Source organism: Mauremys reevesii, linkage group 7, assembly GCF_016161935.1.
Source record: "Mauremys reevesii isolate NIE-2019 linkage group 7, ASM1616193v1, whole genome shotgun sequence".
Lineage (NCBI taxonomy): Eukaryota > Metazoa > Chordata > Testudines > Geoemydidae > Mauremys > Mauremys reevesii.
Window position 1 is genome coordinate 13,017,313 of NC_052629.1, and position 24,905 is coordinate 13,042,217.

The 24,905-nt window shown below is 38.9% G+C and overlaps 1 protein-coding gene across 27 annotated transcripts in view; it reads left to right on the plus strand.

Moving 5' to 3' along the window:
* ATRNL1 (attractin like 1) overlaps positions 1-24,905 on the plus strand; it is a 1,032,651-nt gene that overhangs the window by 349,480 nt on the left and 658,266 nt on the right. For all 27 annotated transcript variants that reach the window (XM_039547653.1, XM_039547651.1, XM_039547655.1 and 24 more), the window contains 3 exons: positions 2,112-2,325; positions 6,455-6,643; positions 19,881-20,099. In XM_039547653.1, coding sequence (XP_039403587.1) covers positions 2,112-2,325; positions 6,455-6,643; positions 19,881-20,099 — 622 coding nt within the window. The remainder of the gene's footprint in view (positions 1-2,111; positions 2,326-6,454; positions 6,644-19,880; positions 20,100-24,905) is intronic.

Below are 24,905 nucleotides of genomic sequence, written 5' to 3' on the forward strand. Positions count from 1 at the left end.
CCTCCCTCTGAATGGCTTTAAGTTACAAGTTACTTGGGAGGATAAATAGTCTGTTTATAAATGACTAAACAAAGAGACACTCCGCCATGTCTGTTAGTATCAGTTTTGATGTATATTTGAGTGATTCAAACAGTAAATACATTACAATAAACCAGTTTTAAAAAAGTTAATTTTGTTGAACTATTGTGATGACAATATTGAATCTTGTTTCTATGAGAAGTATTTAAAATAAAAAAGCTCTACTTACATCTATTAATAAAATTATTAAGGGATGAATACTCCAACCGCATTTGTGCTGTGTAAGTAGCTGGAGTTGGCCAGAGGAGAATGCCTCTCTGTGCTGCTTCAGAGGTGGGGGAGGTCTTTGTCCAAGCCAGCAGGAGAAAGAAGACCCTTGACTGGGGCTGGGTGGCTCTGAATCAGGGAGTCCTCCTCAACTACATTTTAATATAGCTGGCATGTTGTGGAGAATAAAGGCCTTCCTAATCGTGTATTGTGGCCAGCTGCATGGAAAGGCATATATATTCACTTTTAACTGAAGGATGTTCTAACCAGATTTCTGCACCAACTCTTAAATCTTTTATGTGCCAAATTCACATTTCTTATTGACTGAAAGTTTGGTATCCAATCATATACTACTATTCTGTATGTAGTATACTTAAAACATCTACTGAAAGCCCATACAGTTAATTTAATACTAAACATCTTCTAATATCTAAGTGAGTTTTGTTGGATATCTTCCCCATAAAATAGGCTTGCCACATTTTCAGCCATACACAGGGCCGGCTCCAGACCCCAGCGCGCCAAGCGCGCGCTTGGGGCGGCATGCCGTGGGGGGCACTCTGCCTGTCGCCGGGAGGGCGGCAGGCGGCTCCGGTGGACCTCCCGCAGGCATGCCTGTGGAGGGTCCGGTGGTCCCGCGGCTCCAGTGGACCTCCTGCAGGCGTGCCTGCGGATGCTCCACCGGAGCCGCGGGACCAGCGGACCCTCCGCAGGCACGTCTGCAGAAGGTCCACCGGAGCCACGGGACCGACGACTGCCAGAGCGCTCCCTGCGGCGTGCCGCCGTGCTTGGGGCGGTGAAATTCCTAGAGCCGCCCCTGCCCATACATTATTATTGTCTATTAATATTAATGAACTACTGAATATATTCTATTTAAATCAGATATTTTTAAGACAGTGATATGAAAAAAGTGCAATGCTTTGTGGAACAATGAGACGTTTTTGTGAATTTTTGAACAGTGTATTGTTTAAGCAATAAACAAGATTTACTTAGAATGAATTAATAATCCAGAGGTATCTGTTTTATATAAATAATCTTGCATCTCTTAAGCAATAACCCTGAGAGAAATGCAGGGTTGTTCCTCAGCATAATGATGAGTTGGGCAGAGCACTTGATGAAGGAGGAAAAAGGAACTTGTGGTTAAAACACTAGACTGGGATTCAGGGTATGGGGGGGGGGGGGTTCATTTTTGGCTCTCCCAAAGATTTCCTGGGTTATACTGGGTATATCACTTAGGCTATGTCTGCACTGTGTCACAGGGCAGACTACAGAGGTATAAAATGCAGAGCATACCAAAGCATTGTGCTCTGACTGCCCCATGTGGATACTGCTAGCTCGAACAAAAGAGTACCTAGTTTGCATCAACATGATCCTGTTTGAAAGAGGAATATTTCCCCTATGTTTTCTGTCTACTGAGCCTTTGTTTTTTATGTGCCACTACTGCTTTTGCCTGCATTTACGTTATCCATTTTTCCCTGGCAGTTAATGACTAGAACAATAGCCAGAGGGAAAACTTTATTCTGAGTGCCTTATTAGGTCTTTAATTGTTGATCAGATACCACACAATAGAGCTGACTTTAAGCAAACAGAATCATGTAGATTTTTAACAGAACAGAAGCATATGGATTTCTTCAGCTTTCAGCAAGACAGAACAAATGAGTTGAAAACTGTATTGTTACCAAATATAAGAGATGGTGGGGAAATCACTGTTAGCTCCACTCTGAATGCAATATGAAACTATTGATCTTAGGCCAAAAAATAAGAAAAAAAGCATTGTTGTAGTTGACTGTTGACTAATTGTTTCATGTCCCTTTCATTCTGCTTTATAGAAAATATCACCTTGGGTAGGTTTGCGCAAGATCAACATCTCCTACTGGGGATGGGATGACATGTCTCCTTTCACAAATACGACACTGCAATGGCTTCCTGGAGAACCAAATGACTCTGGCTTCTGTGCATATCTAGAAAGAGCAGAGGTGTCAGGGCTGAAAGCGAATCCATGCACCGCTAAGGCAGATGGTCTTGTCTGTGAAAAACCTGTTGGTGAGCAATCTCCCATACCAAAATGCTGCTGTTAAAATGGTTGAACAGTCCGTTTGGCATTTTTGTTTTGTACAGAAGGAATGTGGGAAAAATTCTTGTAAATAAATGCAGGAAGGTTTTGCTTTTAATGTTTAAAAGCAAGTGAAGCTTTTAATCTTGGAAAGCAAATGAAATTCTCAAAAGTAACACACTTTTCTTTGAGAGTTACCCCACCTGGCATAGTCCGCATCATACCAGCTACATCAGTGAGTTCCAAGGCAGAATTACTGCTCTGATATTGGAGTTTTGTATATAAAAGTTGCTGTTCAGCTTTTGTGTTCAACAAAGCTGATGCTGCTAAAGCATGTTTCATTTATGAATCTTGCTGATTATCCATTTAAATTAATAAAACAGAAGTTTAACTAAAACACAGTTATTTTAGCCATCTTTTGTCAGTTTTTAAAGAACCCAGTTACCCCTTCCCATTATGGAAGCAGAAGGTAGTTGGAGGCTCTTTTAACAGTGTGTATAAACCTATGCTGAGAAGTTAGGAGACAAGTGGTTAACAGTCATCCTTGGGTAAGCAAATGTTTGCAAACTAACAGGACTGGTCTACCTGTGGTGAATTACCTGCACCACTCTTACTTTATAAGAAGGATGAACTGTTGTGAATTCTAGTTAGAAAGACATATAAGAAGGACATTGTAATTAATAAGGAGACCAAGAATTTTTCGCTCTCTTTCTCTGAGAATCTATGGAGAGATAAAACATACTGTACTTCATGATTTTGCTTTTGCAGTAAATCACACCACATTGATGTCTAATCTCTAAGATCCCGATACAAATGCTTATGCAGATACTTAATGGGAAGCACATGAGTAGTTCTGTTATTTTCAGTGGGACTGCTCGCGTGTTTTAAAATTGAGGATTGGGACATAAGTGTGCAGACACTCTCCTGGAGGTGCTGCAGTGCTGACTAGCTTGTCACAGATCCCAAATTGCTAACGCTTATATTGAGATTCAAAATTTCCTTGTGACCGAGGTTTTTCTTTATTTTACAAGAAAAAAAGTCCAAAAATGTGAGTGAATTAATTTATTTACTACCACTGAGAAGGGTGGCCAAGTGGTTTGAGTCACAGGTTGGGAAACAGGACCTACTAAATTCTAAACCTGATTCTCCCACTGACTCCCAGGCGATGGTCTTGAGCAAATCACTTGACTAAGTTGTCTTCTCTGAATCTGTTTCTCCATCTATCAAATGCAGATTATAATATCTACCTGAGGATTAATTATATAAAAATTGTAAAGTGATAAAAGGCAGAGTATCCACAAATAGTAATATTGTTGGTACATAAATGTTAATGTTTAGTTTAAAGGAGATATTTGCATAAAAACTATTCATTGTGTTTAGAAGTTTTTTTTGTTTTTTTTTAAAAAGGTCTCTAGAGGATACAGAAAAACATTGCAGACACTTAACTAATAGTTAATATTAAAACCTTCTTCTAGCCCTGTCCTTCATGAAAAGGAGGAAAAGTCCCCAAGTTGTCTAAGATGATTGGTGACAGTGTAATGTGTGGTCATATGAGACTCTGTAGATCAGGGGTTCTCAAACTTCATTGCACCGTGACCCCCTTCTGAAAACAAAAGTTACTTCACAACCCCAGGTGGGGGGACTGAAGCCTGAGCCCATCTGAGCCGCACCTCCCCAGGGAGGGGGAGCCAAAGCCCAAGGGCTTCAGCCCCACGTAGTGGGCCTGTAACCTGAGCCCTGCCATCCGGGGCTGACGCCTTTGGGCTTTGGTTTCAGCCCTGGCCCGGGCGGTGGGGATTGGGCTTTGGCTCCGGGCCCAGCTATTTTAATGCCAGCCCTGGCAACCCCATTAAAATGAGGTTGTGACCCACTTTGGGGTCCCTACCCACAGTTTGAGAACTGCTGCTGTAGAGAGAGCTCACTTAACCCTTTGGAAAGGAAGTAAATATAATTCCGCATTTTTCATATGAACAATGCTTTCATTTTGTGCAGATGGTTAAAATTTACAGGTTGTCCTAATAGGATGAACAAGGTTTGTAGAGATGAAAGTGATCCTAATGTATCTTCTTTCTGTTGTTGTCTTTTTTTCCCCTCCTTTTGAGTTTGCCAATGTAGTAGAAAGCCTTGTGTACAAAGTAACATAAAAGGCATTTAAAAGTATTTAATTTTTTGTTGTGCATTCATATATAAAGAAGCATTTTGCTGTCAACATTCTCAAAGTTGTTAACTTTCATAAATAAAACATGCATTCCAACAATCCTCTGGCTGTCTTATGCACAACTTGTAGTATTTCAAATAGCAGTGTAATTACAAAGTAAATTTGCATTTTGTTGCTACTGCTGACTGAGTCTGTTTCCTATTGTTTCTGTTTATCATGCTGCTGTTTTGTAGTAATAGATATTGTAATCTGTTATATTTCTCTCTATCAAAGAATAAACAGATGTGGCATGGTGCGATGACGTGTTAAATAACTGAAGAATGCAGATGACAAACTGTTAGAGTATTTTCCAAGTTTAGCATCAGAATCTCCATCTGTTATTGATGCCAATTTTATTTGCTATTGAACTGTTTCAGCAGATATGGAGGTTAATAAAATTCAGGGCTTCTGGGATTCCATTTTTGAGTTCCATCACATTTTTTAAAATTGTTTTACAGTAAAAGATTGTTTATGATTATAGCAAGCTGTGGCTCAAATTTATGCATAGCGAGACAAAGCCTGAAGTCCTTACTCAGTTTTTACCTGTCTTTACTCTCTCAAATCATTGGGAGTTTTTGCCTTATTAACGGCTGAGGAAGGACTTGAGGATTAAGTTTATTTTGTATAAAGCTGTTTATATATAATCAATAATCCACAAAGTACATAATAGCTGTGTGGGTTTAGTTAACATTTATTACAGGAATGCTGTGCAAATTCCTTTTATAATTGAAACATATTACTCTACCAATATTTTTATGTACTGGTCTTAGTTAAGAATTACTATACTCATATTGATGCACATGTTACAGCTTTATTTGTAATCAAGAGATAATGCAACAGAAAAACATACAAGTAATTTTTATTGAGAATATAACTTTTCAGAGATTACACATACCACGACTAAGATAAGCAAAATATTGTCTGCAGTAAAAACCTCTTGTATATTAAATAACATTTCCCTTATTTTCTCTTTCAATTTGTATTGAGTGCTACTGTATACACCAGAGGGCAGATGTTCATTTGGCAACTCTCACTTTCAGATAAGAAACAGAATGTTTAAGGGAAAATATATCACTAGTGAAGTAAATAACTGTGGTTTATGGTTATTCACTATTTAACTAACGTGCAACAGAACAAGAAGGTCATAGATTGCTACACTGTAGCAAGGCATAAGCTGGTCCCCTCTGGTTTCTGCCCCTGCTTCCCTCGCAGATCAGTCATGGATGCCTCAGGTTGATGCAAACACTAGTGTTCTTTATTTATAGCTGTTTCCCACCACCACCTTACTATCTATGTACAGGTTTTCCACAGCCAAACTTTGCCAGCAGCAGACTAGAAGGCCTTACCTCTCTCTGTGCCTGGCCTTTCTCTTCCCACCTCGTACTCTGGCTTCCTTCCTGACAGCCTTTATAGCCCCTGGCTAATTAGGCTGGCAGCATTTCTCCTTGCCAGGCAGGTACAGGGCTCTTCAACCTGCCCCAATTCATTCCCCTTGACTGGGGGCTGATTAAGCCCTCCTTACTCAGCACCCTGTCATACACACCTATTACAGTAGCTGCAGTCATATTTTATGTAATGCATGTGCTCGTAACTACACTGCCATTATTGAACAATGAATACTAAATTTACAAATGCAGTATATAAGTAAAATTCTTATAATCACTTTTAAATGAAGTCTTTTGGAGATGTAATGTGACTTAAGATGACTACACAAAGGAGTATTGAGAACAGTAGGGTAATTTTTGTAAAAAAATAAAAAAAATTGTATTTGCATACTGTACCGTGAGTCTGACTGAAATTGTTCACAAATAAACCAGCAGACAATCACTTTTATTTTAACAGTCTCTTTAATATTACACAATGTTAAGATAATAGGGATTGAATTTGTGTTAAATTAATAAACTCTTTCTGCTTTTTTCTAGTTAGTCCTAATCAAAATGCTAGACCCTGCAAAAAAACATGTTCCCTGAGAACAACATGTTCCAACTGCACGAGCAATGGCATGGAGTGTATGTGGTGTAGCAGTACAAAACGATGCGTTGACTCCAATGCCTATATAATCTCCTTTCCATATGGACAGTGCCTAGAGTGGCAAACTGCTACCTGCTCTCGTAAGTATGTTAATGAATGAACACTGTTAACTATAACATGATTATTTTTTCTACCTTTATATAGGTACAAACATTTGAGTAAGTTTCACTAGATACAGGAAAGAAAGAACAGATCATTTCAGCTGTCATCATAGCCCATTAATATCAGCAATGGAAAATTTGTTTCATATTTTATGGATGCAGATAGTATAAATAAGTTTTGACAGAGGGAATACTCTTTAGATTTTGAGAAGAGCCAATACATAGTTTATTAATTCAATATAAAGACAAATATATTCCTATTTGCACTTTATTTACATGAATAGAAATATTACAAATTAATCACTGTGTGTTGGGCAGTATTTTCCAATGCGTGGGGTCATTCCCTGGTCAGAGGAGAGACTCCAAGAATGGGATGGGCAGCAGGGTTGCAGCATGGTCATGATTGGTTTCATTTTCCTAATGGGCGACAGTTTTCAAAAGTTTCAGAAACAGTGGTGTAGGGGACAAGAAGTGAAGTGGCCTGGTACTGATTGCAGGTTAGACAATTGAGAGTGTTATGATGATTGGGGAGAACTGGGAGAGGCCAGTGTCTGGACTGTATTCAGGGCCGGGTGGTTGATGGCATGGGTGTTCTGGCCACAAAATAAACTATATGTATGATAGCATGAGAGGTCATTGTGAGTGAGACTGCAGATAATTGGATGATTGCATTCCTCATACTGGCAAGCATTTTCTGATGGGTGCAATTAATCTCTCTTGATATATCAAGACATGACATAGAGCAAGTGACATATAAGGAGAAATTTTCCTGAATCCCTTTTGGCAGGGTTCAAGACATTGGACATCAGACGGACCTTGTTTCAGAGTTGTGGCTAGATTATTTTTCTGTTCCATCAGACCCTACATACATACATACATACATCCCCATGAACCCCAGAGGACAATGGTAAGGTAAAAGGTGGTGTGCTTTGTCTATGATAAGGGCCATTGATTTCATCTCATTTGAAGGTTGAAGCTTGAATGTTCTGCATGTAGTTGGCTAGTCTGTGCTTATGTGTTACATGGGAGGAGAGAGACAAAAAGAACGGAAAATAGGTGAGGAAAGGCACAGGTGGTCTATCAGCTAACAGTAGGGCCAAGGACGCTGGGATCTGCAGAAAAGCCTGCACCCCCAATTTGATTGGAGTTCTTTCATTATCATTCATCTTCATAGTATATAGTGAGTATATTGTGTGCCTGAGCTGGTACATTTCATTGACAATTTTGTAAAGTTGAAATAATATTATTAAAGCAGGAAATGGGCTAGGAAAGAGGTGGGAACCAGTGCAGGAGGCAAAGGGCCTCCACATAAGAGATACTGGTCTCCAATCTCCAACCATTTGGGAGGGGCAAGTAGGCCTTGCTATGGAAGACTTAATAGGAAACTGCATTAATGTGCACTTGGTTATCACTTACCAGTGAGTGGCCTGTGTAGGGGATGATAATGCTGTAAATATGCAAAATTTAAAACATTCCATTATCTAGACACTTCTGTCTAACTGCAGTCCAGGAAAATAATTGTTTTCTTTTAAAAGAAGAAATTTAATTAAAATCCATAAGCCAGTGACTGAAAATTCAGAAGTAAAATTGACATCACTAATATTGAAAAAGTTGTACCTTTGTTTTAAAAATGGCACGAGTTATGAGTGAAAAGTCAGTCTTGACCTCACACTTCCTGTTTTTTGTTGGTTTGTGTCACAATTTATATATTATTCAAGTGGATTTTTTTCTTTGCATTTATCTGAAAGCCATACCACTTCTGTTTGTGCAGGGACAACAAAAGCACTGTGTTTAATTTAGTTGTCATTCGAGGCAGGTCTAAAAATTTTATATTAAATAAACATAATGTTATTTGCCATATGTCAGTTCAATATCATATAGAAGTAGCTTTCTCTGAAATTGTGTTTTCTATCTAGCCAATAAAAAAAAATTCAATTTCCATAAGCAGACATTTTATTGGACTTAAAGTATTTGAAAGTTTGAATGTAAAACAAGAAAATTAATATCTATATCAGACCTTGTTGAGAACCTTTGTTTTCAGTCTAATTAAAATTCAGGTGGGTAGATTATTTAATATTACTGCTAAAAGGTGTATTTTAATGAGATATTAATATAAATAAGTTTATTCACTTGTTAAAATATTATTTTAGTTAATCTTGTTGCTTGTTTGTTCACAGAAAGGTATGTATCAATAGCTTAACAAAAGAAAAGCATTCACGCTTTATTACTTTTGTCATGACTCATAGATGAATATTTCAACATTTTTATCTGTTGTGTACCAGTAGGCTACTTGACACACTCATTCATGGTTTAAACGACAGAAAATATCACACATAATGAGTGGCTATGAGAAATGCATATTTATTTTCACAGCTTGGAAAAGAAATTAAGAGCACAGTTTTTTATTGATGACATTTAGTCATTTTAAGAACTGCTTGGCAGAAAATTTCATTCCACTCATCACCACCACTTCAAGCCATTACAATCTGAGAATGGATTGCTGGTGGCAAATACTCATAACCCACCAATAAATGTCAAGAGAAGAGTTCCTCCTCCTTGAATATAAATCTTCTTTTCCTACCTGCAGTACCATTTTCAGTTTTACAAATTACTACACCTACATAGAACATCTCAGGTTTTTCATTGTTGACTCCTTCCTTCTCTCCCATAGTACCCGAACCCCCAAGGGCAGCCTTTGGGCATGGTGGTTCTTGTTCTGTGCTGCCTCCCTAATGGAATCCTGAAAGTGGATCATCTGTTATTCCTGCATGGACTTAAGCATTTATTAGAGTCTGGTGTTCTATAGATTTCTATTACTCCTCCCTCTTCCTGCATTAAGGATAAAGGGGGGGAGAGGCATTCTGGCAGCCCTTTCTCTGAGGGGGGAAAAACCCTTTCCATTGCTGTCAGTGGACATGCAGGCTTACCAGTTTGACCCTGGAGAGGTAAAGGGTAGCTACCTGTCTTCTCCATAGATAATATATAATTCTGTCCTTGTATTTATATCACTACTTCACTGAAGTTTGTGAATTGAAAAAACACTGGATGTCTGCCAACAAATTTATGGCCAGCTTTTTAGTCTTTCTCCCCCAGACAGTGAACACTACTTTTTCTACTGTCAGTAATGATTTGAAATGTATTCATTTAATATTAGTGGAGTGTGGCGCCGTCCCTTAATAGTTGCCTTTGCATTACTTTTAGCATTCCTGCTGATTTCAGAGGACACTGTATCCTCTTAATGTCAGTGATGGCAAAATAAACCAACCTCCACAAAAATAAACTTGGCTTAAACTGCAGAGTCTCCTTAAAAAGAGGTCCCTGAAAAACATACATTTGTACAGGAATTACTTCTGAAACCATGTTCACAGAAGGGTCCTGTGAAACAATATGTCAGTCTTCTCTAGAAATTTTGTAGTATTATTTAATATTTATAATGGATTTCTGCTTCTATGTTAAATTCTGTTTATTTCCCACCAACTCCCAACCTTTCTGTGTCTCATTCACCTGTCTTCTCCTGCCTGACACCTGCATTGCAAACTCTGCCTTCCATGTTGTTTGTGTGTACAGTACCTAGTGTGGTGGACAATCAATCCTTGATTGAGTTCCAGGCCCTACTCTAATAGAAATATTAATGATAATATATTAATATAGCATCCAGAGGCCCCAATAGGGATTGTAACTACATTGTACTTAGCACTGTAGCTATACACAAATACTGAGTCACTCCCCTGAATAGATTAGTTTTAGAAGATTATTAATATTAGAAGATAAGTATGTAATTTTATGTACATATTTCCAGACAAAAACTATGTTAAAATGGAGTTAGTTAATAAAAATATATTTTATATTATACACACAAAATTTAAAATGGAGGGTAATATACATTGCAGGGATGTTGTAGTTACCCCAAAACTAAGCATTGTAAACTAGGAAATTCAGAGTTAAGGTTAAACTTAAAAGAAATCCAAACACGTTAAAGTATGGAAATGCACAGTTAGGGTGCACATACAACTGTATCTCTGCCCAGTAGTGACACACAATGCAATAACTACAGGATTATGATTAGGGCAGTTTAGTGTTTGTGGACCGAGACTAGAAGAATTTTTTTTTAAAAGATGCATTTGATTCTTTTCCACCTCAGATCATGAGGCGGTAAAAATCCTCCAAAATAATGAGATCCCAGGAATATTGGAAACATTGTATTTTTTATAACTGAAGGTTTATTTGTCAGCAGAGGCTGGTGTCAAAATCTTTTCCTTCAGAGAAACTCATGCGGAGCTGTCTTCTTTTAAATGTCTACAACTTCCCATTGTTCTCACTGGGTACACTCTTTCAAAATGGTCATTGCCTCCCATTACTTACAATGAGAGTGAAGCCAGTAGCCATGTTTAAGAGCAGTCATACTACAAATACTAAAAAATAATAAGCAATCAGTGGTCTCAATCCTCTTGAAATCAATAGGAGGTGACACCCTTTTGAAAGAGGGCAGTTCCATTTAGAATTCTCTATAATATAACCTTATACTTGTTGAAGGAGAAATTTTTAGCTATGAAGAAACATGGAAAAAATTGTGATTAGCCATTGTTTTCAAATATAGGCAATTTTTAGTGTTAAGGGAAACTGAAGCATTTATGTTTCATAGTTAAGAAAGTTCAGGACCAAAAAAAATATTCTGATGCTGCACCTAATTCATTAAAAGATCCATTTTAAAAATGAATTTTAACTCATAGACCAATTAACCAACTTACTTGTGAAATTCATTCTGCACTTCAAGTGCTTCAAGTGTTGTATACTCTGTATTCATATATAAGAAAGTGGGTGTATTCCTACTTTTATGTGCAAAACATGATTCATCTTTAACTATGGAGCTGTGAGCAGTGCTTCCCTGAATATATTTTAGAATTTTAAAAAATGATTATCAAAAGAGAAAGTGCCTTTGTTTCTGAGTAAATAAATAAAAGACATTGCTATAGGAAAACAACTTCTGATCCATGCACATTTCATCCCACTGACTTTTTACCCCTTTCAGTTCCACAGCACAGTGAGGGTTCTGTTGAAAAGTTAATGAAGCTTCCTCATACTATGTTACCATTTAAACAGTTTCCCCTTTGAGTTGGCTTTGGACATGTCTGATGTTGCTTACTCTTTTCCATCTCCCCACATGTAGATCCGTGGCCCTTTGGACTCCAGAGTTGTGGGAGGTTCATGCTTTGAGGGACAGTAACCACATCCACAGTTTTTAACTTATTTGATCTCGACCTAAAGACATAAAGTTTCCCTTTTTCCCTTTGAGAAGGCGCTTGTAGTTAGCATGAAAAATTAATTTAAATCCCTTGGACTCCTCATTACTGTTTTTCCACTTTTATTGTTATTCAACATAACAACAAATGAGAGGATTAAGCAGCTGTTTTCTAGTAGGTGCACTATTGTCAGTTTCACAGAAGTAAATTCTCTAAATTGAACCTATATTCCATATGTCTATAACACTTGTATAGTGTACTGAATTTTTTTTTCTTTTACATGAGCTATTTATTTTAGTCTCCTGTCATCCTCTCATTATTAGCAAGAGATTGTAGAACTTACTGTGTAGGGATTTGTGCCGTATTCATTCTCCATTCTTTCTCTCCCTCCACCCCCCGATGTTTACATTTTTAAAACCTTATCTTATTAAAATAAATACACTGTTGCCTCTATATCTATGGAAAACTATTACCAAAAATAGTTTCTAAAATAAAAAAACTGACAGAAGTCAGCCCACATTAAACAAACTACTAAGGCCACTTCAGGTAGGGGAAAGCCTGCATAAATAGATTAACCTTGCTGTGTGCCCTGAAGGTCAACAAACTCAGGCCAAGTTGACATCAGTGAGAAGTAATTCAGACTCAAGGGCTCTCCCTACTTGAGAATACCATGACTGTCAACCCCTTTTTGTCCAGAACTGAAACCTCAGGACCATATGGCAAATATGTCCCAGTAAATCTAAACTTGATTAGCATGTGTGTCTGCTGGCATTTTGTTTGTAATATATTGAGTTCTCAGGTGCCCAGCCCCACCTCTTTAGCAAGTCATGACTATCTCTAGCAGTACTCTCCTACTGCTTTTGACTCCTAGTCCTTGTACACTCTGAGTTCTCAACCCTTTTTCTCTCCCCATGGCTGGAAATAGTTATTATAATTAAACCTCCCTAGAACCTTCAGCTGGGGTCACTAATTACACTGCTCTACAGCCAAAATGCTTCTGAAATAAATGTAGTCTAACTTTACTAATTCTGGGTCACTGAGAACGAAAATGATGCTTAAAATTGTTGATTGGCTCTAGTTTTCAAGATATGCTATTGGGTCAGTATATACGACCCTTGACTTGGGAATAGCGGAGGATAAGTGAGTTATAAAGGGAAGGGATCTCAATTTAAACCAGAAATTACTAAAATACATCTTTTACTGGATCTATGAATAAATCTATGACTGGGTTTGGACAGTACTTGCTTTTTAGGCAAAACAATGAATGATGCAATCTGAAGCTGGTATTGCATCATACATGATATGAATTGCATCATGTTATTCCTAGAAGTCATGGATGATGCAATCATAACAAAGCTTACATCACTCTGCTGAACAAATTGCCCCATATCAGCTCTAGAAATCATACAGTGTCGTGCTCTCTTATTTGTCAGTGTCTGATTTTGCAAAGGGACACATTTCTGTTTAGCCAAAGTTTAGCCTCGTACTTGTGTGAACAGTGCAGATAACTTCTGCTATGTTTGTGGTGAAGTGACTTTTGCATCACAAAAGTGCAGTATAACCACTATGGTTAAGAAAGCCTATCACCTTTATTTTGGCTGCAAAATTGGAGATCAGGACAAGAGGTGGGCCCCACACATATGCTGCAACACTTGTGCAACAAATCTTCGCCAGTGGTTGAACAGGAAAAGGAAATCACTGCCTTTTGCAGTGCCAATGATTTGGAGAGAGCCAACAGATCATACCAGCAATTGTTACTTCTGCATGGTGCCTCCAGTTGGGAAAGGTGTGTCAAAGAAGAAAAAGTGGACTGTGCATTATCCAAACATTCCATCAGCTATACGCCCAGTACCCCATGGAGAAGGACTGCTGGTTCCTGATGCACCAGAATCATTCTCACTTGAGTCAGACGAGGAAGAGGAAAGAGGATGAAACTTCTGGTCCTGAACCATCAATGTCACAGGACCCACATTTTCTCCCATCCTTCTCCTCTGATCCACACCTCATAACACAAGGTGAACTGAATGACCTTGTCAGGGATTTGGAACTACACAAGAGTAAGGCAGAGCTGTTGGGCTCCAGACTACAGCAGTGGAATCTCCTGGCAGGTGATGTTAGGGTTTCCATGTTCCGTGACCGTCAAAAGGATCTTGTCCCATTCTTCTTCATGGAAGGTGATCTTGTAGCTTGCAACAACATCGATGGTGTGATGGCAGCCCTCAACATCGTTCACGATCCAGATGAGTGGAGACTGTTCATTGATTCATCGAAGACGAGTCTTAAAGCTGTTTTACTGCATAATGGCAATGTTTTGCCATCAATTCCAGTTGGTCATGCAGTCCATATGAAGGAAACCTATGACAACATGAAACAACTTTTGAGGTGCATAAACTATGACCAACATCAGTGGCAGCTTTGTGGCGATTTGAAGGTTGTTGCTCTCTTGCTTGGTCTGCAGACTGGATACACAAAGTACTGCTGTTTTCTCTGCGAATGGGATAGTTGTGCAAGAGATTACCACTACATCAAGAAAGACTGGCCACTCCGACAGTCATTGGAGCCTGGGAGGAAAAGTGTTCAGCATCCACCACTTGTTGAATCAAGGAAGATTTTGTTACCACCCTTACACATCAAGCTGGGTCTGATGAAGAACTTTGTCAAGGCCATTGACAAAACACAAGCAGCTTTCAAGTACCTCTGTGGAAAATTTCCAAGGTTAAGTGAAGCTAAGATAAAGGAAGGTGTCTTTGTTGGTCCTCAGATTCGTGAACTTCTTTGAGATGATGCATTTGATCATGCACTGCGTGGCAAGGAAAAGACGGCATGGAAAGCCTTCCAGTTAGTGGCAATAAATTTTCTCGGAAACAACAAGGCAGACAACTACAGGTTGTTGGTGGAAAACCTCCTCAAGGCATACAAAAGCCTTGGTTGCAACATGTCACTAAAGATACATTTTTTGCACTCTCATCTAGATTTTTTTCCACCGAACTGCGGAGCAGTGAGCGACGAGGACGGCGAGCGATTTCACCAGGACATTGCAACAATGGAGAAATGCTATCAGGGCAAATGGAGCCCATCAATGCTTGCAGACTATTGCTGGACAGTGACAAGAGATGCTCCATTTAATGAATACAAGAGATAAACCAAGAAGCGCCGAGTAGACACTGAATAGGACCAAACTATGTACGTAATAGTTTTTTGCCTTTTGTTTCATAGTAAATTTTAGTTAGATAACCCTTTTGCTGATTTTTAAAGTGTTACATAAACAGGACAGGTGAAATATTATCATATAAAGCAACCATAAACACATGAAATGACCTAGGTTTACAATTTATGATTAAAACTCTACTATCTACACAATATACATAGACATAAAATGTAAAAACTTAAATATCTTAGAAACAGTAGCCAATCAGTTGTTTTAATAGTCATATTTGAATTCAGCACATCAAAATACATAATAAATAGCACATTTTATCTCTGAAGCAGACGACTTCTCAAAAATTGTAGACCAGTGTTATCAGTGGGTTGCAGGCAAGACTGATCCCAGCTGCCTTTGCAAGCCTGTGACAAGGAGACTTCAATGGAACAGGCAGTAGACGCCTGTGAGGGGTTTCTGCAAATTTCTCAGGTGAACCATTTTAGTGATGCAAGCCAGGACTGTAGTCAGATAAATGGGAAGCTCACTTAGCCTATTAACTCATTTCAAATCATTTATGAATTGACAGTTTTTATCTGAGACATTTAGCAGTAAATTCAGATTGATATTTCATGCTTCTAAATTGAGTTCCAGCAGTGCTTCTGAACACTATTGACAGTGTTTGTAAACATAATTGTATTATTTCCAGTAACATCATATTGATGTTCTGGTACTATGGGGATTCATCACAATATAAAATGTTGTTTCTTTCCATGTTACCAAATTTTCTCTTTTATTTCCAGAACTATTTGATGAGTTAGTAAGGTGCCTAGATATGTCATTTAATTGTCAAAGAAGAAAGAATATGCAGTAGATGAAAAGTGTTTTGATATTATAAAGTGAAGAAAATGTTACCACAGTTGCTAAACAGTGTGTGTAACAGGATACAGGGGCACTACCTTCCTGTTTAACAAGGGTTTCAGCCTTAGTTTAGGTTCCTCCCCTGCACATATGCTCATGAGAAGGACTATAATACAGCTGTTTGGTTGAGTGAGTGGGAAGAATGCCTTTGGGAAGTTAGGATCCACATTCAAGTTTCATGGGACTAGGTTGAACTGCAAACTGGGGAATTTTGTTTCCTTTTCACCTTATATTAATGTTTTGCTTTTGTTTTATAAATATTATCCTTTGAAGCAACTTTGCTGGCTTCAAAACCACTCTACCAGCATACACAGTAGTTAAGGAAAGATAAACTAATCCAAGATTACTTTTATTATATGAATGGGACAGGCTAGCTCTAGATATTCATGGAACTTCATTTTTTAGTGTGTCTCACTAAACTCATCACATACAAGAACTCCAAAGACATACATCTCCTCATGGCAGTGCACATCCCTTCTTCGCCACCCACACAAATCAACAGTAAATAACCTATAAGAGAACAATACGCTATACTCTGGCACTTCAGTTCAAGCCCAGTATTAAAAATCAGCATGCAATAAAATATGCTGTATATTATTTTAGCTTCCATTTTTTTCTTTTCAGTAACCTAGGAATTAAGTTTTGTTTTTTTAACAGTCCATCTCAGTTGTTCTTGTCTGTATGCATTCTGGTTCCTCTCTCTGAAGGATGTTGCTACACCCTAATGTATGGTTAAATAGGTATGTTTTTTCTGAAGGATCCTCGTAACTTTTAAATCAGGATAGATTCATGATGGGAAGGGAAGGGACCAAAAGGAGGAAATAAAATTTCTAATGAAACCAAGAGGTTATTTGTAAGTTAGGGAACTAGAGAAAATAGAGGTGGAAGCCCTTGACTCTGGGCTACGTTTTCCCCTGTTCATTCATCAAAACCAGTTTGTTGATAATTAGAGTGTAGTGTAAAGCCTATTTTTTTACACGGGGTTTCACCTGATTTCCTTGGAGAAGAGCTTTGAGAGGGTTTCCTTGAAAGAAAAGGTTGAGTTTATTGTGGTTGGAGAGACTTTTCTTAGTTTTTGTCGTTATGTTAATTTAGTTTTAAATTGTTATTTTGTATATGTATATGCGTTTAGAAGGTTTTGATAGTTGCACTTTATAAATTTAAAAATAAATGCATCTTTGTTAAACTCCTTCAGCGTAACCCTGAAAGAAGGCAATCAGCTATTTGTAGAAGGTTTGAAGGAGGGCAATTGTAGCATTTTAATATTTTTAAGATGTAAATTGTAGCGAGGGTGAAAAACAAACTGGGACTGTGAACTAAAAGTCTCCAAGCAATTTTTAAAAACATCTACACAGCAATGTCGCCCCCCCTCCCCCAACAAAACTGAGCAGCAGAAAGTTTCAGAGCCCAGGTCAACTGACTCAGTCTTGTGAGGCTTGCACTGTGGGGCTAAAAATAACAGTGAAGACATTCAGGCTCAGGCTGGAGCCCAGGCTCTGAAACCCAGCAAGGGTGGGAGGGTCTTGGAGCCTGGGCTCCGGTCCAAACTGAACGTCCACACAGCATGAACCCAAGTCAGTTTATGTGGTCTCTGAGAGTCTCTGCTGCAGGTGTTTTTTTGTTTTGTTTTGTTTTTTACTGCGTAGATTTACCCATTGAGGCATTGTACTTTTTTTTTTTTTAAATCGCCAATAACTTCAGAACATGAACTTTTATTTGTTCTAAACTGGGTATTCAACATTTTAGGAAGACTGCTTGTGGGAGACATGTTCATTTTAAATTACATGAAAGGATGCTGTGTAGAAAAAATTGTAGAGGTAAAGATTTATAGGTAACAGCACAGTTGAATAATTCAGCTGATGACAATGTGGGGGAGAAAGAGAGATTTGATTTTTAGTACTCAAGTAAATGAAACCTGACTTGCTGTTACAGAAAAGAAAAAATAAGATGGAGCTTCATTAAAATGAAATGCAACTATGATTTGTAGTTTAGGATTATTTTTTTAAATGCATATTTCATGGTATGTCTCAGATTATCATTAGGATTGAGCAGAGTGTTTAGTAAAAAATCCAAATATCCCTACTCAATGTCCTTTGGTAATTGAAGCCCAAAGTAATTTCTGGGCTTGAATTTGAATTATCACAATTTGAACGTTCCCCTTCATGATTTGGATGAATAACCTGATTTTGTTGCAAATTTGATTCTGTGGTTTTCCTATTCAGCCAAGGCCTTGATCCTACAAACATGCATGTGCTTAACTCTACGCACATGTGTAGTCATTGGTGCATCAGTGTAAATGGCTGCACGATCTGGAGGAAAGTGTGTGTATAGCTTTATTGGGTATTGGTAGGGACAGCTGAAAATTGATTCTCTGCCTCTCTTTCTTTGGATAGCTGCAATACAGTAACTCCTCACTTAAAGTCGTCCCGGTTAACGTTGTTTCACTGTTACGTTGCTGATCAATTAGGAAACATGCTCGTTTAGAGTTGTGCAATGCTCCCTTCTAATGTCATTTGGCAGCCTCTTACTTTGTCCACTTCTTGCAGGAAGAGCAGCCTGTTGCAGCTAGCTGGTGGGGGCTTGGAATCAGGGTGGACTGGCAGCCCCCCACCAGCTCCCCGCCCCCCATCAGCTCCCTGTGCTGCAGCCGCCCAGCAGGTTATCAATTGGCAGTTCAGCTGTCCCTCCCCCCACTGCCATGTGCTGCTCCTGCCCTCTGCCTTGGAGCTGCTTCCAGAGACTCCTGCTTGCTGTGCAGGGAGGGAAGGGGGGGCCTAATGTCAGGGTGTCCCCCTCCCCCCCTGCTCCTGCACCCCGCTTACCCCTTCTCCATATAGAGCAGGGAGGGGATACAGACGGAGAGAGACAGAGAGAGCTTGGGGCAGCAGCTGCTGTCTCAACTTCCTGATCCACTTAAAAAGACAATGCACTTAAGAGTGGGTCAGCTTACTTAAAGGGGCAGTGTGCATCTCTCTCTTCCTCTCCCACACACACAAGGTGTGTGTCTGTCTCTGTCTGCTACGCTGTCTCCTCTCCCTCCTGTTCGTGCTGCTTTGTGTGAGAGGCTACATTAACAACAATGTGTTAACCCTTGAGGGCTCAGCCAAGTGCTAGTTCACCATTTAGCATCAAGGCATTCCCTGGGAAATATCCCTCCCTCTTCCACCCTCTAACTTCATCACCTCAACCAAGCTTCACAATCATCATAGCTGTGAACAGTATTAATTTTTTTGTTTAAAATGTATACTGTGTGTATATCTATATAATATATAATTTTTTGTCTGTTGAAAAAAAATTTCCCTGGAACCTAATCCCCCTGGATTCGCTTAATATCGTTTCGCTTAAAGTCACATTTTTCAGGAACATAACTACAATGTTAAGCGAAGAGTTACTGTAGTTCCTTTTGCTTCATAGTTATGTAATCCTCATGTGGCTTCTATGAGTATCTGGTTCAAAGAAGTATGGGATGTCCTCTTACTGTTACCCTAAGAAATAAATTAAAATAAATTTTTCTCTTGCTGCAAGGGTACCTTTTATTATTTTTGCTGAATCCAGTTTCTTTAATCCACAGCATTTTTTTGCCCTTTTATCATTACTTAGAATTTGAGGGGGTTTTTATTTGTGCAAATTATTTCTGTATTCAATTTGATGTGGTGTTGTACAGTATTTGGGGTTTTTTCTGTAATTATCTGTTTTATAATAATCTTCATTTTGCTACCTCCCAAAATACAATTTTTAAAAAGCATTGTTACTGACCAAGCATGGAAATGTTCTTTCCAAAAGATTTTTGGAAAGTTATGAGTCTGAGAAGAGAGGGTTATAATAGAACCTATTAACCCTTTTAACCATACTAGTAACCTAGTATAGTATGCATCTTTTAAAAGTTGCATTAATACTATGTTTTTGTATAATACAGCTCAAAACTGCTCTGGATTGAGGACCTGTGGGCAGTGTTTGGAACAGCCTGGATGCGGCTGGTGCAATGATCCCAGTAATACAGGAAAAGGGCATTGTGTGGAAGGATCTTCAAGAGGGCCAATGAAGCTTGTTGGAGTGCACTCCAATGAAATGGTTCTTGACACTAATCTTTGTCCAAAAGAGAAAAATTATGAATGGTCTTTCATCCACTGTCCAGGTAAGAACTTCTGATTTGTTTTATATTGTTTGTCTTTTTTTCTTTATTTGAATAGTATGTATGCGCTCTTAATGTCAGATGAGAGCTACAGCATGTAAGGTTTTGATTGCTTTTCTGTTTATATAGGGTACACAAACAATACCAAAAATTATTTTAAATAACATAATTAACATTTATACAAGATTAAATTTTTTACTAAATGTTATCTGGGAATTTACTCTGCAAGAGCCAGTTTGTTTTTCAGTTGCTGCTAAACATATAGCTTCCAAATTTGTGTGGTTACATGAGGGATATTTTTTGCAAATTTAATCAGAATTTTCATATTTGCAAATAATTTCCCCTCAACCTGCCCTCTGGCTTGTTATCTCTACTACCTGTTACCTACTCCTCAAGGCCTCCATGCTGGTCTTGCACAAACAAAAATGACCATAGGCTGTCTGGCTGCCTAAAGCCAAGACCCATTGCAACTTCCAGTGACTAGGGGGTAGGAACTTCCTGCATCCCAGCTAGATATGTGAAGATCCAGCTGGGTTGTGGAAATGTGTCACAGGGCTGCAAGATGCTTGACACTTGATGGCCCTAGGTAAATAATATATTTTTCCTAACTTAAAAGAGAATATCAAGTAGCTGAAGCCTAAATTTAAGATACGTTAAATAATTATAATCAGGAAATTACTTTGGTAATCCATCCCTGCTGCTTAGAAAGCTAACAACGCTGTTACCAGCACACCGGTGAAACTGACAAGCCCCAAATGATTTATCCTACAATAAGTATTGCTCTTTTAAGACTCAGCATGAAAATCTCAGTTCTCAAAACAAGGGCTGCATTATTGGTAAAACTGTAACTTTTCAGCAGGTGTCCCACCACCAGTAAACCTGGAATTCTGAAATTATCTGTGATCACAGCAACATGTGCAGATATGCAGCATAAAGGGCATTGGTATTTTTTTTAAAGTCTTCCCCTCAAAGATCTTAAGAGAGCAGAATCTGAGTTCTGAGAGAGAGAGTATTGTATATTTTAGCATCCTTTCTGTTCAAAAGTGTATACAACAGACAGAGGAGAGGAATTACTGAATGTATTGAAGTAACATTGTTAAAATTTAACACCAAGTGAAAACTGTCATGTTAACAATTAAAAAACTAAAACTGGATGCCCCAAGACAACTAGCAACACTATCACAAAAAAATGAACCTTTTTCATATTTCCTGAAAATATGGGAGAGTGTCATTACATTTAATATAACCTTAAGCGATTTAATTCAATCTGTGGATTAAAATATAGGCACTTGTTGTGATACACATTATTACTTGTTGTGATACACATTCACCCAAACCCGTATTACTATTGATCAGTTTGTACTGAATGCACAGCTTGCTTAACTAAAATAGAATTATAGGTTTGTATTACTAGTCCAGGATATATATATAAAATATATATATTTTCATACATAACTGTATCCACTACACTTTCTGGATGAAATATTTGGGCTCCTCTCTCTGGATTTTAAGACATAAGCTTTATGTATTTAAGACCAATCCTGTGGACTTTGCTCAGTCAAAGCTCCTGTTAAGAGGAAACTGCGACTAAGGCCTGGTCCACACTAGGACTTTAATTCGAATTTAGCAGCGTTAATTCGAATTAACTGTGCACCCATCCACACCAGGAAGCCATTTAATTCGACCTAGAGGGCTCTTTAGTTCGAATTCGGTACTCCACCCCGACGAGGGGAGTAGCGCTAAATTCGACATGGCTATGTCGAATTAGGCTAGGTGTGGATGCAAATCGAACTTACTAGCTCCGGGAGCTATCCCACACTGCACCACTCTGTTGACGCTCTGGACAGCAGTCCGAGCTCAGATGTTCTGATCAGCCATACAGGAAAAGCACCGGGAAAATTTGAATTCCTTTTCCTGTCTGGCCAGTTTGAATCTCATTTCCTGTGTGGACGTCGTGGCGAGCTCAGCAGCACTGGCAGCGATGCAGAGCTCTCCAGCAGAGGAGTCCATGCAATCTCAGAGTAGAAAGAGGGCCCCAGCATGGACTAAGAAAGGATTTGGTCCTAAGTCTTCACTGGAATCGATTCTGCAATGAACATTTTAACAAAAATATTTTTTTTTACTGCTGCCTTTAAGAGAAATTATTTAATATAGCATGTCATTCTAGTAGTATTTATTTTTAATTATTTCAGGACAATCATTGTTTAATCCTGTATCTAAATTTTGTGCACAGTTGATTTTTTTAGTCGAAAACAAATGTAAATTAATCTGTATCATGCAACATAGCTATATTTGAAGATTAGGCAACATATTTATAAATACTGTAGAATATACATTCATACATATTGCATGTGAATCATGTAGTCAGTTTTTATTGTATTTGAAATTCATGTTCTCTTCATGGAATCTCTGTGACTTGATAGGATTTTTGATAAATCCCATGGATTCGCATTATTTTAAATTCATTCTCATTGTTTCTGTGTGTTTTAATTATTAAAAGTATACAAAAGGGCATCTCTTGTTCAGATGCAGGTTAAACATCTCCAGGTAAACTAATCCTTCTCTATGCCTGCGGGAATGTGTTTGGGAACCTTGATGTTAATTTTGACATCCTTCTTAAGTATTTTAAGCCGTGTGTGCCACATTTCTAGTTGTGTAGCTGTTGTGATTTTTTTAAAGTGGTTTTATGTGACTGTGAAACTTTTCTGCGATTTCAGGTGACTAACTGCTGTGGTGTGGCCAGAAAGCAGATGTCTGGTATCTTTGACTTGTCGTAATCATTTCATTTTCCTTGAGACCGCTCTCCTTGTATCTGGTGGGACGATTCTGGCAAGCACATAAAGGCTGTTCACTTTTGTTGGTTGTAGACATCCTGTGATGTAGCAGCAGCTGTCATTTGGCACAGGGCCCAGCGCCAGTCTTTCCCACACTGCACATGTGTATTCGGCTGTCAAGTAGCAAAGCGCAAGTGAGGTGACTCTTAGTATTTCTGGATTGGTTCTCCATTTGGAATTAGCAAGTTTCCTGAGTATGGTGTTCTGGGTGCTAACTTTGCCTTTTGTCTGCTCTGTGTATGCCTTGAAGGAAAAGTAAGGTCTAGCATCACTCCAAGGTAGATGGGATTCCAGCAAGTGGTATCCCATTTCAGATTATGTTGAGTTGTCTATAGGCCTCACTGTTCCAAAGACGGAAGAGACTTACTTGCATTTTTTCTGGGTTGGCACGTAGTTGGTTCTTGATGTAATACACTGAGAACTCAGACAGTGCAGATGTTAATATAGCTTTGATCTGGGTGAGATCCTTGGCTTGGGCAGCAATGTATAGGTAATTGGCATACATAAAGCATTTTGTACTGAGATAGATAAGTTTATCATTTATGTAAATGTTGAAGTGTGTTGGTAAAAGTAGGCTCTTTGTGGTAGGCTGTTTTTCTGTTGCTACCTTTTGACTCCATTTCCCATATATGTCAACATAAAAATGTCAGTTCTCTAGTAGAGATTATCTGCGTTGAACGGAGTGCTGATCTTTCATCATGTTGTATATTTTAGTGAGTAGCTTTCAGTGAGTCACTGTGTTGTATGCTGCTGATCAACAAACACAGCAGCTATTACTGTACCCTTTTCAAAGCCATCACTAATGTATTAGAGATGTTCAGTACCTGACTGGTTGTTAGGAGACCTAACAGTGGTCAGGCCTAGTGTTGGAGGAGAGTCAGGTATAGTGGTTGGAGTTTGAACCCTAGAGCCAGGGTTCAATACAGGGCCAGAACCACAAAGCAGGGCCAAAGTTGAGAACTGGAGTCAGAGTCAGGAATCAGCCGAGGATCAAGAAAAAGTCAGAGTGAGGAATCAGAGCTGAGGGTCAGAACCGGATTGCCAGGAGTATGGGAAGGTAGGAGCAGGGCTGGTTCTGAGGCAGGAGCCAAACTGGGACTGGATGGGAACAAGACTGGCTGCAGGGCAGGATCTGGGCTGGAGCAGTAGAGGAGCGGAGCAGGGCTTGGCGAGAGACTAGCACAGGAAGGCAGGGAGTCTGTGGGCATGTGCATTGAGCATCCAGCAAGAAACTGCTGCTGCTGAGCTTAAGAACCATCCTGCTAACTTCCTCACCCAGTTAGGCAGTGACGCTGGCTTGTTAGGATGGCAGGATTATTGAGCAGGTGCAGTTGCAGGGCCTTACTACTGACACTAGTGCATGTCTTACCTCATGGAATCCAGTTTCCTGTGGGATTAGGTGCTTTCAACAAATGGTGATAGGTGGTTTAAGATGAGATGCCCGTATAGTATGTAGGGGTGACATAGTAGTGATATGCATCTGAAGTTCTTTGGCTCCACTACATCCTTTACCAGCTTCAGCAGGGTCACAACATGTGCTCATTGCCAGATCTTGGACACTTTGTATGTGGTTGAGCATGTGTGAAACAACTTGAGTAACCAGTTCTTTGTTGCTGATCCAAAGTGTTGGATTTGTTCAGTACAAATGTCATCTAGATTGGTGGGTTTGCCATTTTTGAGGACATTAATTCCGGAGGTTAATCTAGTCATTGTGTACTGTGCCCCAAAATTATAATTCTCTTGGTGGTCTTGCCACTTACACTGTGTCTTGAGTTATTTGTTCAGTGTCCTGCCATTTTTTGGGATGTGATATGCAAAGTGGTCTGCAGTAATATAATAGTGTTGCTCTGCCTTCCTTGGGTAATTGTTAAGTTCCCAGATGGTTATCCATGCTTTCTTGTTGCTGTGGATCATGTCCATGCTTTCAATTAGATTCCGCTCTGACTTGTTTTTCCTCCGTTAGTGCGGAGACCAG